At 34.9% G+C, this 15,446-nt stretch overlaps 1 protein-coding gene across 2 annotated transcripts in view; it reads right to left on the minus strand.

The window, feature by feature from the left end:
- LOC145295765 (biogenesis of lysosome-related organelles complex 1 subunit 4-like) overlaps nt 1-12,148 on the minus strand; it is a 46,637-nt gene extending 34,489 nt beyond the window's left edge. Inside the window, exons 1-2 of one of the 2 annotated variants that reach the window (XM_080141495.1) lie at nt 11,825-12,148; nt 3,720-3,791 (exon numbers count right to left, since the gene is read on the minus strand). In XM_080141495.1, the coding sequence (XP_079997621.1) occupies nt 3,720-3,791; nt 11,825-11,947 (195 nt within the window). In that variant the 5' untranslated portion in view covers nt 11,948-12,148. The remainder of the gene's footprint in view (nt 1-3,719; nt 3,792-11,824) is intronic. The other variant, XM_080141494.1, reaches the window with a different exon arrangement.
- Nucleotides 12,149-15,446: the final 3,298 nt, after the last annotated feature.

A 15,446-nucleotide genomic window follows, 5' to 3' on the forward strand; every position in this document is an offset into this window, starting at 1 on the left:
GTCTGTCTGTCTCTCTCTCACTCACTCACACACACACACACATACACACACAGTAAATCGAACTTACTAATGGAGATAATAACTTCCGGTGAATACCGCAAAAATATCCAGAAAATAAAACGTTTAGTAAATCGTTATTTTTTTGCATTTCCATACACCAAACATGGATATAAATATCACTAAAACATCTGCTGGGTCATAAGCTACATTTCGGTACCTAACTTGCCTGAGTGGATTGCCTGTAGGCTGAGACAAACCGCGTCACACACACACAGACAGTACAAAAATTTATAATTTAAAAATATAAAGGTATTAACCTGCATATGAGAGGAATAGCTGCATTAAGAAGGCCAAATTGGAGAGTCCAGTGAATTGAGTGTTTGGCAGCTGAGAGAACACATCCACGTTAAGAGGTGGTGCAAATTACAGCATCAGTGAAAAAGAGTGGTGTACATTTTTAATTAGATTACAATAAAACAGAGCGATAACTTTTGAAAAGAACTGGGTAGTCGGAATAAAATATTAATTCTTAGCTTAAATGCTATTTGGGCCTGATCTTTTAAAGTTCAATTAACATAATTTTATAGTGTTGATAAACTATAAGAATTGACAAAAACTTATTTTTCTGTACGTATGTAACAATAAGCAATTAAAGTACATATGAAGCAGAATTCTGTATAAAGTTATATAATCATAGAACATATCTAAGTCAGATTTTCCTCTATTTTAATAAATACTGTGATTATATGGTGTGGTTATTTAGCAAAGCTTAAACTACATACTCTATTAATTTAAAATGTGAAATATTAATGGTGTGTGTGTTGTAGTTTATAGATGTTAATCCCATGAAGCTACAGTATTTATAAAATAGTGCTCAATTACAAGCAGAGTTGCATTTTAGTCTAAATTTTTATTTATATAAACATTTTTGACTACATATGTGTATATATGTCTCAACTACAATCTCATTCAAAGTTTAGTTTCTATAGATATTATAAATTTCAACAAATAGATATTTATATCAACAGACAAGTTTCTTTTCTCTTTTAAATGATCATCAGTGTGGGTTTACAATTGATATAGTGACTGTCCAGTTTAAACCTCAGACCTACCTAATATTTGCAATGGCTCAGTCAGCAGATCAGTCATGCAAATGAGATATGTAAATACTGTTTATAAATCTGTACCATTTTAAATAGGCCTGGAAGGTGCAATCAAGAGAAGGGAACCTTTGCATTACTGTTTAGGTGATATAATTAATCTTATCTCAAAGTGCCTTCTCTTTATGGAGGTTTATTAATCATAAAATTTAATTAATTTTAATTAAACATTATTTATATTCAGACAAGTTGGTTTTGCCTTTTGAAGGCTCATCAGTGCAGATTTACAACTCATCTACCAACTGTCTAGTTCGAACTATAGACTGAGTCTTACAACCCAATATCTATAACCATTTTGCCAACGATTCCGCTATGAAAATGAGATGTGTAAATACTACATATAAATTAGTACCATTTTACATGCATCTAGCTGGTTCAACCAAAGGGAGGAACCTTTACATTATTGCTTAGATGTTACAATCAATATAGATAATATTATTTAATTGGAATTCATTATTGAGATGAATATTATTTGATTTATTCATTGTGGATTGTTATCCTCATCTTCTTAGATGTTGTTTCACAATGTTTAAGCCAACTATTCCTCTGACCTTCATCAGGTAGTAACCGCGACGGGATAAGAACTCCTAACTGCATCCTCAGCAATTACTGCCATCCATAATTGTTGTCATCTCACTACATTTTGGCCAAGTAAGCCTCTGGCCGGCTTCAGGTAAGATTGAAACTGCTATCTTCAGACAATTCTCACCTCGAACCATAGAGATTCAACGTCTCTTTCCACTGCGCCACAGGCTCCGAAGGGCGATCAAGGTTGGATATTTTTGTCTTATAAATCCATGTTTCAAAGTGTCACCGAGATGCTGAGAGACTGGCCTTTCTGAGCCACTATATGCAAGATGATCAACCGTGGTACCCCGCAGTTACTGCCGCCTTTCCCGACCTCATTTTTGACCCCTCTGTCAAGAGCTGTCGCATGCCACAGGGAGAATCTGCCTTCCTAAAAGAGTGCCGAGCCACGCTAAAATGACTACCAAGGTCCAGCGACCTTGTGACTGCTACCAGTAGAGAACTACACAAGGATTTAGTGAAGGGAGATGCCGACGACCCGCTATGCGCGCGTTTGGGTTGGCAGCAGAGTGAGATCCACTCCGCATGGAGTTGGGCGCCAGGTTCGAGTCATCTGAACAATTCAAAGTTCTCTTTGACTTGGCGATTGGCCCAAAATGCACTTCCCCTCAACAAAATACAATGCAGTTCCGTTTTTTTGGAATCACCTGCTTGTCCTCGTTGTGGAACAACGGCCGTAGAAACAACTGATCACGCTTTCTTTAATTGCTGTGAACTCCGCCAGTACTGATCATAGGTCAGCAAGGTGACGGCTTGCATCAATCCCAAGCGTCCTCGCCCAATTACCGTATCCAATGTCGTTGACAACGTGAGGCTGCCATGGCAATGAGAAAGACAAATGGTCTATATTACGATCCTGGCCGTGGCGAGAATGGTGATTTGGACATCGTGTCTGCAAAGTGGCCAGGGGGTGTTGTCTTTTTCTAATCAGGATTTGATCGCTTTCTTTAAACACCAACTACGGGTGAAGATCAGATGTGATAGAAGAAGGCTGCATTGCGCTGCATTTGACAGAAGATGGATACATGTAGCAAGTCTGTGTGTACGAAAAGGAGCCAAATTTGAATAAATGTTCCCCACCTAGGTGTGGAACGTGCAGTTCTGTCAAGTGTAACCAAATAATTAGCCTTTTAGGTAGCGAGTGAGTGCTCCATCCCTTCCCAACTAGAAAGCCTTCAAGATCCCCATCCCTGCCTAACTGCAATTTTTTTCTTTTCACCCCTCCCTCTAAATTTCATCCATCTTAGAGAGAAAGAAATCAATCACTACCCCCCCCATCCCTCACCTACAAAATTTTCTTTTCTCCATTTTGTCCCATCTAGAAGGCATCCCCACTGTCCCGCAGGAGCTCAGGTTCCTTTACAAACCGAAGTGAAATGGGCAGTCTACCAACGCAAATGAATTATTGTATTACCTTTATTGTCATCTTTTTTGTTTTTATATGTTTATAAAAAATGTTTTAAACAATTGGGTGCTAAGTAGGGCGTCCCCCAATACGATAGGGTGAATGCGGTATTATGGTGGAAGAAGATACTAAGAGAAACTTTTGTTTAATTCTGGAGTGACAAGGATGAACAACAACCCCCATTTTCCCCCCATTTTGAGTTGACCTTCTGCCTACGTTTTTTGTTCATGTTAAATTTTTTAGCCTGAATAAAAGATTTAATATCTCAAAGTGTAGTATCTGTTCTGATGTTTCACTTATATTAAGTTAATTGGTCCTTGATCAATGTAGAGGAAACCCTTCATACTGAGACAATTACTATTTTTTTTAAGACTGCCAGAGTGCCCCCCCCTTTTGCCCTTGTTTTAGGGGAGCTGGTTTTCCCCTCACATTAAAAACGACCTTGTGTCAAATTTGCTTTTGTGGAGAAGCAAATAAATACCTAAATGAATAGAAAAAGGGTTTTTAATATTAATATCAATACAAAAAAAAAAAAAAAAAACATTTATAAATTATTTTTTACTTACCATATCAACCAGTCCACAGAATTCATCTAACTTTGTTAGCATTTCATCAATGCTTTCAGAAAAACGTTTTTCCTGGAACAAAAAAACAAATTTAATTAAAAACTAAAAATGAAATAATTTCTAATAATTCATAATTGATTCTTGCTTTAAAAGCGTTCAATCTTTCAAGTGTATTTTTAACAGCCTAATTATGCGAACCACTGAAAGGCATGGGTTTAACATGATACTATATTGGATGTCAAACTAACTTTGTGTCACTTTCCAAACATAAAAAAACATATTTTCAAATTGACTTGATGCAGAGAATGACATTTTTGTTATTAAAATTTCAAAACCATTTATTGTCACTTACAAAAATAAACATTCATAATTTTAAAAAATAAAAGCACAAATACTTTTCATTTTTAATCCCATCTGACTACTATACAAATAATGTCAATTCATTTAGCAACAATGGTGGCATTTGTGGGGGGAGGGGCTAAATGTACAAATGCTAACTTTGCCTAAAAATATCTTCTTGTTTCTTTAGATAAGAAACCATCAGAAACAAAAACAAAATTAATAGCTTCACAATAACTAAACAAAAACTATATCTCCCATTTTCAGTTTTTTGGTTAATAAATTTATTTCTGGTGATAAAATACTAAAAGTAGGGGAGACTGGGACAGGTTGATACAACTTCAACATCACAATTTCGCTGAATCTGACCGTTTTTCTTCTGATCCATGTTTTATCAAGCCCCGATCTTCATCTTCAGACAAGCTTACACAGAAAACAACTCGCATATGCTGGAATTATTCAATTCAACAAGGTAAGTAAAATTTTAACTATCTCTCTTGATCTTTATAGTGGCATGAATTTCTTGCAGGCAAAATTGGCAGCTATTGAGCGAGAAAATAGCTGTCTTTGATATGTTTTGCCGCAACTCCCTTTGGGGCAAATTGATACATGTATTATTCTGGCCCAGCCTGTAGCAACCTGCCCTTGGTTTCTACTAATGTATCCCAGCCGTTATTTTTCATGCAGGTACTTTATTATTATACTTTTTTATTATTTGATCTTTTTCATCTATAATTACAGATGGGTATAAAAGGAAAACTGAAAGGGGGTCTTATTTACTTGAAGTCATGGAAAAGACTGTGAAGGCAGTGTATAGTGGACAGACTTTTCACCAAGCTGCTGAACAGTACGGAGTCAAGAAAGACACTTTGTACAGAGCTTTCAAGGAAAAGAAGAAAGATGAAGAACTGAAAATCTTCCCAGAAAGCTATCGATCACAAGTCGTCAGCCAATCAGAAGAGGATGAGCTTATGGAATACATCATCGTCAAAAATTAGGTTTCCAGTTGACAGTAAAACACTTAGAAGGCTGGTTTATCAATACGCCGAAAGAAACAAAAAACACTTCTCTAACAATTGGGAGACTGGCCAAACAGGAGAGAAGGTGGCTATTCAGCTTTCAAAAGCAGCAGCAAAACAAAATAAGTTCTCAGACTCCAGAATTGACCAATCTTGCAAGAGCTGCAGTATGCAATAAAACGAATGCCACAACATTCTTTGATAATATCAAAGACCTGAAAGACATCTACAATCTAGATGAAACGGGTTTTCAAACATTGCAAAAGGTAGGAGTCAAGCAAGCTGCACAGATGGTCTTTCATGATGGGGATGAAACTGATAATGCTCAGCTTCATCAATTCCATCAGAAATTCAGTGCTTCCTGCTTGGTTTTCCCAAGATTGAACTTCAGAGACATTATGATGACTGGTGTAACTCCTGATGCACATGGCTTTGCCAGTCACTCTGAATGGAAAAGGAGTTCTTCCTTCAATTCCTGCACCATTTTGCTTTTTTTGCACACTGCAGCCCAGACTGAGAAGTGTTGCTCATATTAGACAACCAAGAATCCCACATGCCCTTGGACGTAGTCAACTTTTGTCGGAAAAAGAACATTATCCTGCTCAGCTTTTCTCTTCTCACAAGCCATCTCCTCTAGATTTTGGACAGAATAGTCTTCAGACTATTCAAGTGTGCATTTCATGCTGCTAGCAGCAATTAGATGCACAGCCATTCAGGAAAACAGATGACCAGCAATGACGTTGCTCTGCCTCAAACATTATCAGCGAGATAAAATGCAAGCGAATTTTCCCACTGGACACTGAGGTCTTCAGCAATTTTCATTGAACTGTGATCAATCGCCCTGTGCCCCAAAAGGAAACATAAAACGAAGCACCCGGCGTTGCTATCTGTTCATAGAATAGTATGCAGACACGGAATAATTTCTTCACCTGTAAATTTCACAAATGATCACCAACAAAATGAGTATTTCTTTCCTTGAATGAGAGCCAAATATGTTTTTTCTGTATCAACTTACCCTAGTCACCCCTACAAAATAGTTCATATTAAGTAAATAAAATGGTCGACCATAATTGAGGGCGACCAGAACGCTCCCTTTTGATTAGCTACTACACAGAAGTGTAAGGGAGGACGCCACCGCTTTCTCAAGATGACCCCACATACACATCCTGGTCTTATAATTCTGAATGTTTAACAAGTCTTAGTCAAAACCAGTCAAACTTCTTTTGTGAGAACATTTGCTACGGTTCACTCATGTTTGTTCTACATGCTTTTATATTGCTGTTAATTCAAGTCCATCTTTAGTGCTTACTTACAATACAAAATTTAACAAGATCCAAAAAGAAACGTCAAAACAAATTGTGTAGAAAGGAATGTTCAAATTTGCTTAACTGCTTTTACAAATTGTGTCCCATGGTAGACAGCATTGGCTCAGTAAAATCTAGTAATGAGCTACGACTACTTCCCGAAGCAACAACACAAAAATGCTCAAAATACAGAATATGAAAAAACAATTTTTTATACATAATTATTATTATATTTTAATGCTTTTTCTTGTTATCTTTGAAATTTTTTGGAAATATCAATTTTTTGGAATGTTGATATCTGAGTTTGTATGAAGACAGGATCAGTGCTAAATTTCTGCTGCCACATAAATTCCATTGAATTAATTATACTTGAGGCACTCCAAAATCAAATGATCAAAGTGCTATACAATTTCCTCTGCAGATTTTTTTAGATGTTTTTAAAATTAATTAAGCAAGTTGTAAACTTTTGTTAATTAAAAATTTATGAACAAACAAATAAAAAAAAACATTGTAATATGTATATACTGTGCAAACAAAATAAAATTTTAAAAATACATAGCTTTATTTACAAAACTTTTTATAATAAACAAACAAAATAAAACGGTTTTTGACCTTTTGGATGAGAGCAAATTCTAGTATCTACTCTATCTACACTTCATCCACCTTCTTTCCTTGGTTAGTGGAGGAAAATTCTTTCAAAACTGAGGCGCTTTTAATTTTCGTCCCAAGTTTCCCTTTTTGAAGAGTTGAATTTTCCCTACATTAAAAACGGACCTTGTTTCTAACTCTGTCCTCGTGGGCAGGCAAGTAGATAGGGACACTTTTAATGTTTTATTACTATAGTTGTTTTCATTTGTTTATTATGAAATTTTTTGTAAATAAAACTATGTATTTTTTTTTTATTTTGTTACACTTGTAAGTAAATATTAACTATAATTCCCCCACCTTTCTTTTTATAAATCTCAATCTCCAAACCTTATAAAACAAAATGTAAACATGTTTTTTGTTTAAATTTGTTTTGTTTCTTTATAAATTTTGCTTTAAAAAGTTTGTTACTTTTTTCATTAAAAATTTAGTCTTTTTATAAATTTTTAAAGTTTGCAGTTTTGGCCAAATTGTATGTTTTGTTCATAATTTCACCAGAAGTAAAAAAAAAAAAAAAAATAGTGTCAATCCAACATGTGTCTTTTTAGTTGTTTATGATTTCTGAGCACCTTAAACATAATTGATCAAATATATAGACATTCCCCAGATCCACGTTTAATCTGCATTCTTTTTTGTTTTACTTCCTTCCATATATTCTTTCAACATGGTTTATTAGAGAAAAACCCAGCCTAATTTGTTTTTGTTTTATAAAATTACAAAAAGAAAAAAAGAGTTGCAAGGTTAATATTAGTAATTACAACAAAAAAAAATACAATAATGTAAATGAAATAACAAGTGTTTTCATCTTCTGGCTGTTGTTGAACCTTGTCACTAGATTTTATCACGTCAATATTCTTCACCATGGAATCCAATTTGTTTCAGTATGTCTATTGTATGAGATTTTTTGTAATAAAAATATTTTAGAAGAAAGAAAATAACAGAAAAAAATCAAGTAGCAATTAAAATATTGCATTAGAGTTAGTCTGAAGATGCACGACTTTGAGAAGTAAATTATAATTACATCTTTTAGAGGATTTTTTGCCGAATATAGCGAACTTGAAGAAGCCACACTGTGAGCTTCCAGCACGGTTCCCAGGTAGGAGAACAGAGCTTTCACAGTATTCTTTGAGAATTTGATCCTGAGATTCAGACCATCCTTGGTGCTACAGGCAGTATAGAGAGCCTTTCTCAACTCAACATGCATTTCTGGATTTTCCTCAAGATTTGGACAGAGTTGAAACTTGCTACCATGCATATGGTCTTCCATCCAGCATTTGACAACAGTAGACAATAACTCAATATAGCGAATTAAATTGAGTCTGGACCGCTCTTGAAGATTTGGGGCATGGTGATGCCCCTTTCACTGAAAACACACCCAAAGACTATCATAGTTTCAGAAAACTTGGTCTTCATGATTAGGGGTATGACAAAAGAATATTCTTATCATTGTTTCGACTCTCGAGTATAGATCCGACACAGTTAATCAACTGAGAACCACATCACTATTTAAAAGCATATAAGATATCAATGGATACACACTCGAGAATCAAAACAATGAAAAGAATATGCTGTAGTCCTAGCCCTATTCATGACACATGGAATTTTTTATAAATAGTGGATTATCTACAATTTGTTCTGTGAGCTGTGCAAAGTAGTTCTTATAGGCCTCAGTGATGAATACTTGAACCTTGAGATTTTTGTATGAAGGATAGTGCATAGCCTCGTTTAGCACCTTCTTCATAATTGGTACTCTGATTTTAATATGCCTATTCTTTCTAAGATGTTGAGCACTTTAGTGTCACTACCATTTACAAAATCTAATACTGTAATTTTACATTTATTGTCCCAGTTCAGAGCACTATTGAAACTACCCTTTTCGAGCTCCTCTCCCTTCCTAGTCTGAAGAGAAGTTTAAGAAATATTAAACAATTTTGAAAGAAAATGTTGAGACATTTCAGGAACAAATACATTGAAATTAGTGTTTTCTTTTCAAATTATGACTGAAAAACTATCCACCCACAACGAAATCTTCTCCATAAGCCCCTTTGAGTGCACTTAAAGATTTGAGAACACTTCCATTATATATAACCTGAGGCTATTGTTTTCTAGGGGTTAAGTAACCAATGAAGTTTAACGAGGTTAATACATGAGTGCTCAATAACGAAGTTTGCAAATTTAGCTTGCGTATAAGCTGTATTGCCTGAAGGTCTCCAGTTACTGATAACCAAAGCATGCGTATGACTGTGTAGCAACATATTACTGTTTATGTAAAAACAAATTGGTGCTTATGTATTTTTGGTGCCACGCTATTTTTAAATAGTTTTTCAGGTTGAATTCAAGTTTCACAATATCTTTTGTTTTCTTTTTTTGTTGTTGTTAAATTGTTAGGTGGAAGCACAGAATAGTTACAAAGTTTGGGAAAAAGAGTTAAAAATAAAAAACTAGACAAAATACTGTTAGAAACTCGATCAATATATGTTACCGTGACATAGGCTGACATATATTCGGTGGGTTTTTAACAATATTTTGTCTAATTTTTTATTTTTAACTCCTTTTCCCAAACTTACCGTGTCAAAGAGAGTTGGGCGCTATTTTTAACTTTCCAATACATCAGTAAACACTGAATGTTTTTCAAGCTGAATAAACATGTCACATTAAATAAAAACACTAAAAATTGCCTTTGATAACATTTATTTGTTATATATTTGGTTTTTGACAACTTTTTTTGAATCTATGTGTATAGAAATACAAACCCCTCGCTTCTATAACGATTACGCATGCTACTTAAATAACTATATTTGCTTTTGATCAAAAGTGATGCATCTACATCCATCATAAAGTGATGCATCTACATCCATAAAAAAAGTGCACTTACTGATCCGCGCTATTTTTTTAAATCATATTTCCAAGTTTAATTAAAGCTTTATGATATGTGTTTTTATTCAATTGTAAGGTTAAAGTAAAGAATAGGTACAAAACACCCTCCCCTCCCCATGTTAAGAATGGCTTTTTTAAATAATAATGTTATTATTTCAGCACGGATCAATAAGTGCATGAGTACCGAAATACGGGCCGACATACACGAGTGCTGCTACCCCACTAGTGAAATACGCATCGGCTCTGATGTTGAACGTTGTTCGACTGAGGGAGAATTTATTATTTTTACAAGGAAAGAATTTTTGCATGTGTGACCTAGTTTTTTTTATTATTTATTTATTTATTTTGGCTTGAACATGAAAAGTGAAAAAATATTAGATAATTTTGAAACATTTTAGAGCAATAAAAAATATGGTAATTTAAACAAAATCCAAAAAAACATGTTTTGAATAATTGAAATTTTTATTTTTTATTAAAAAAAATAAAAAATAATTATTAAAACAAAAACAGTAGTGGGATCGTCGAGTAGTTTTTATTTTATTCAAGAAAATAAAAAGGTACTCATGCATGCAGTAGTGCAAGTGCACTTATTGAGCCGTGCTGAAATAATGACATTATTTAGAAAGCCATTCTTAACATGGGGACGGGAGGGTGTTGTGTACCTATTCTGTAATTTCACCTAACAGTTTAATAAAAACAGGTATCGTAAAACTTTAAACTTGAAAATACTATTTAAAAATAGCGCGGACGACAGGCTAAAGCTTTTTGTTTACTTTTTGTGCTAATTTTGCTTTAAAACAATTAGAAACTATTCAAACATTGGAGGAGGCACTTAAACCATTAAAAAAAAAAAAAAAAAAAAAAAAAAAAAAAAAAGAATAACGGTAACATAAGTGCATAAGCACCAAATTTTTCTTTTTTGTTTGTTTTGCTTTCATTTTGTTTGTTAATTCCAGCAAAAAATTAAAAATAAAAACAAAAGAATACAAAAACAATAATAAGAAAAGAATCCGTAAACTTGAAATTTTCATTTTTTTTTATTTTTAAATAAAAAATAACACAGGTATCGTAAAACTTTAATTAAACTTAAAAATATTTAAAAAAAAAAAAAAAAAAAAAAAAAAAGCGCGGATTCCATTCTTTCCTTGTAAAAATAATAAATTCTCCCTCAGTCAACAACGTTCAACATCAGAGCCGTTAGTGGGAGGGAGCACTTGCACTTGTGTACGTCGACCGGAATACGATTCAACTTTATTTGATTAATTTATAACTTAATTATAAGTATAGAAATTTATAACAATAAGTATAGAAATTAAGAAATAATAGAAATATTAAGGACTTCGGTGTTTGGAACATATATTGCATATGAATTCTCATTCATTTCTAGGAAATGGTGTACCTTGAGAGGATTACAAATTATACTGATCATCCGCACTAATTTTTAAATCGTATTTCCAAGTTTAATTAAAGTTTTATATGTTTTTTTTTATTCATTTGTAAGGTTAAAGTACAGATTATGTACACAACAGTAACACCCTCCCCATATTAAGAATGGCTTTTCAAATAATAACGTTATTTCAGTACGGATCAATAAATGCATGAGTACCTTGATTTTAAATAAAGTCATTTTACGTACACTGCCACCAAACATTAGCTCCGCCGCAAGAATTTAATGATACAATAGAATAAATATAATTAAAACGAATAATATGGTATTATGTGTTGGCCATGAACATAGAGTCCCTTGCTCAATCCCTAAAAACATTTGCTCTACCTGCTAGTAATAATGAAAGAACAAAATACATCAAATTTGAAACGTAAACAAGTCAAAAGTTGTTAGTGGAAAACTCCTTTGTTAAGATTTTAAAATGACTTAAATTTTATAAGGGAGGGGTCAATTATTAGGATTTGTCATCCCTACCTCTTGAGAACTATCCACTTTTACGTATTCTAAATAATCTGACATAAGTTCTTCTGTGAGGACGGTCGTTGGGAGATCAGAAACTACGACAGGCGTCGTCATGTCGTCTGCCTCGGTCGCCATGTTTCTAAAAGGTGGAGAGTTCCACTAATTGTATTCCTCTTGGTTTTAGAATATCCGTATTTAATTATATACCAATACAAATTAGCATTACAAAGTCTACTTGACCATTTTAGAAGTGTTTATGTATCTTTAGAGGTCATGCTTTGTTTAATAATTAAACAGATGGGATAAATATTAAGTACTTGATTCTTTTATACAACAGGGGCACTTTTTAAAATTCGGTACTGTTACAGTTTGTGTCCCGTGCTAAACCGACTTTTCGTAAACAGGCGGAAGATGTTAAATGAAAACGTCCACCAGATCTAAAACTCAAAACCAGGCGATGCTATCAAATAGGAAAAAAATAAAATATTTACAGCAAGTTTGGATTATTTGGACTACTGATTTCCATGTTTGACAAGATATAATTGAAGAAGATCGAAGTTTTCCTGGGTCGAAACAGTAAACACTGAGAATAAGACTCAAGACGAGAGCACAATAGAACACCGACCAATAAAATTTGTTTTTATAGGTTTTCGGGGTCACTGACAACGAATCTAATATTCAAACCCGTCGCAAATTTACCGTTTGTATGGTATTAACCCCTGAACCCTCGCACCGCCTTCGTTTATGCTATTTCTTACATGATGCGTTTGCGCATGCACGCGCGTAGTAAAGTGACTTGTCACATCGCGGAATAATTTTTTAGCAGACATTTGAAATAGCAAATCTTCAAAAACAAAAAAAATGTGGTTCATTTTTCTGTGTTACGTAGTTTTTGATGCTTTTTAATTGATCTAAAAAATTAAGTTTTCACGAGCGGTTGACAACATTTTTTTTTATTTATTTTTGAGAGGGGTTATTCAATTATAAAACTTGTACAACATTTAACAGGTGGTTTCACAATTTTTAGTTTACTGTTTTTCCGTAAGTAACGCCCCCTTCCCCAAATTTACCGTTTTTTCCGTAAGTTACGCGCCGACATAAACCGAGCAGAACTGTTTAATTTTTCACAAAAATTCTGTTGACATTGGGGGGCGGTGTAGGGGCAGGGGGGGCGGTGTAGTGGGGGTCAGAAATTCAAGTGAGATTAAATTCCCTCGTTCCAAACAAATAATAATAATAAAAAAATAAATAAATAAATAAAATAAAAAAAAAGAATGAAACAAACGACACCTCCTTCTGGTTCAAATGCACAGCATTTATTTTTTAAACAACAACAATAAGGTGATCACAAAAGGTCCAACTAACTGGTGATAGTCCTTTCGACGTCATAGTAATGTTAGGTGAAAGTCCTGTGTGAAAATTAAAGGAAAGAAATTCAAAGTTTGTGTATCTGGCGAAGTTCGCCTTGTTTAAAAAAGTCCCATAAGGAAAGATATTTAAGAAGTGAGTGATTTTGTTGTTATTAGCTTTAGTGGATGATGTTCGAGATGAATGCGTGTGTGCACAATTAGGGTTTTTTTTTTTTTTTTTTTTTTTTTTGTGTGTCCGCATGGCGTATGCGTGTGATATTTACGACGTTGGCGGCAGCGAGGTCGTGAACAAGAGAAACATATTCTTGTGGTGTCACGAAGTGAGCTAAGAGGGAGAAAAGGCTGAAATGTCTCCGTAGACGGCTATTTTATACCTTTTTGGCCGGCTCCAGGAAGGGACCGCTCCTCGCTCCTGCTGCTATCTTTGCTTTTCGAAATTCGTAAAACAGATTATATTCTTAATTTTTCATTGGCTAGTTGTGTCACGTGACCTGCTTTCAACTACGTCTGTCAAACATATGTTATTTTTACTTTTGTTGTTTTGAAAAAAGTGTGTGGGTGTATTTGAATATGAGCCATTGCTGAACGAACATGTTTTTGTAAAACGCGCAGGGAAAATCAAAATGAATAATGGTTCGTTATTTGTGAGTGTGTGTGACTGTACAAATACTCCCCCTCCCCAGATTGAAAAAAAAAACAGTATAAAACTCTTCTTCTTTTTCTTTTTTTTTTGTCAATATGTAACATATTCCTTAAAACATTTTGGCCAGTGCACTTACTGCACTTTCCTGCCGGTTTTCGTTTTTGTAGTCGTGTCGGCGTTCTGTACGAGATTGCTTCAGTGGGAAAATGTCTTGAAAATGTCCGTCAATGTATGCTGGTTTAAGTTGGTCCAACGCGATAGTGTCTCTTTTCCCGTTTTTTGAAACAGTGAAATATTTATCCTGCCTGTCCAGAACTGGGTATGGACTTGAATAATTCGGACAAAATGGCTTTTTCACCGAGTCATTCCTGACAAATACGTGTTTGGTGGTGTAAAGATCTTTTGGGATATGGGATTGTCTATCTGTCCTCCTGGTGGGTATAAAGTTTAGACGAGACATTTTGTCTTTCAACTCTGTTACGAACGTGGTTGTAGGTGAGATCTCCGTGTGTTGATCAAAATATTGACCTGGTAGAGTCAAAGTGGAACGGGAGACTAATTCCGCGGGTGTGCTTTGTAAGTCTTCTTTTACAGAATTCCGTATCATTAATAGTATCAAAGGTCTGCCCAGTCTGTACTGTTCGGACTCATTGCCAGGGAGGTTTTTAACTGGCTGTGAAAGTTCGAGGACGGATGATATGCCATAGTCTTGATGTGGTTCATTCCCAGTAATTGATTGAATTTCGCAAAGAGGCTAGGTGGTATGTACGGTCATGGTTGTTTCTTTGCTGTGTCGCAATAAACAGTCTCTGTACTGAAAGGTACGGGCATTTTTTCGAGTTGTAAGGATGTGTTTTCCTGAACATTGTGTCTGATTCCTTTTCTCGTGCTATCAATTCCATGCTTAACAAGCTGGAATTTAGAGAAGTGATCATGGCTCTGGATAAAGTGTCTGCTATAATGTTCTCCTGGCCCTTCATGTATCTTATATCCATGGAGTACTGTGCAATGTAATCGAGATGTTTGATCTCTCGTGGGCCATATTTGTCCACATGCGTGTGTAGCACATAAGTTAACAGTTTGTGATCTGTGTAGATCGTGAAATTTCTGCCTTCCAAGATGTGTTTGAAATGCTTAATTGCCAGGTAAACTGCCAATAATTCTCTCAAAAATGTGCTGTATTTTCTTTGCATTTGTTTATCTTGGCTGAAAAAAATGATATAGGGGTCATCCCGTCATTGTTCAGCTGGTATATGACTGCCCCTATAGCTATGTTTGACGCATCCGTTGTAAGTGTGAGTCTGGTATCTTCCTTGTCATTTATGTAAGTCAGCTTTGTGATGTTTGCTAGGGCTTTCTTCGCTTGAGCAAAAGCTGCTAAGGCTGGTCCATCTAATGTTAACTGCTGGTTCTTGGTCTTGTTCTGCAACAGCGATGTTAGTGGCGAAAGAATTTCAGAGCAGTTGGGTAAGAACCGCCTGTAATAGTTGATTATTCCTATGAATCGACGGACTTGTCGAACAGATGTTGGCTGTGAAAAATTAGCAATGGCATTCACTTTTTCGGGTAGTGCGATATTCCGTCCTTGTTGATCATGTGTCCGAGGAACTTCACTTTTGAT

The sequence above is a fragment of the Euprymna scolopes genome, chromosome 2, assembly GCF_053919585.1.
Source record: "Euprymna scolopes isolate OS-2025 chromosome 2, ASM5391958v1, whole genome shotgun sequence".
NCBI classification, from domain to species: domain Eukaryota; kingdom Metazoa; phylum Mollusca; class Cephalopoda; order Sepiida; family Sepiolidae; genus Euprymna; species Euprymna scolopes.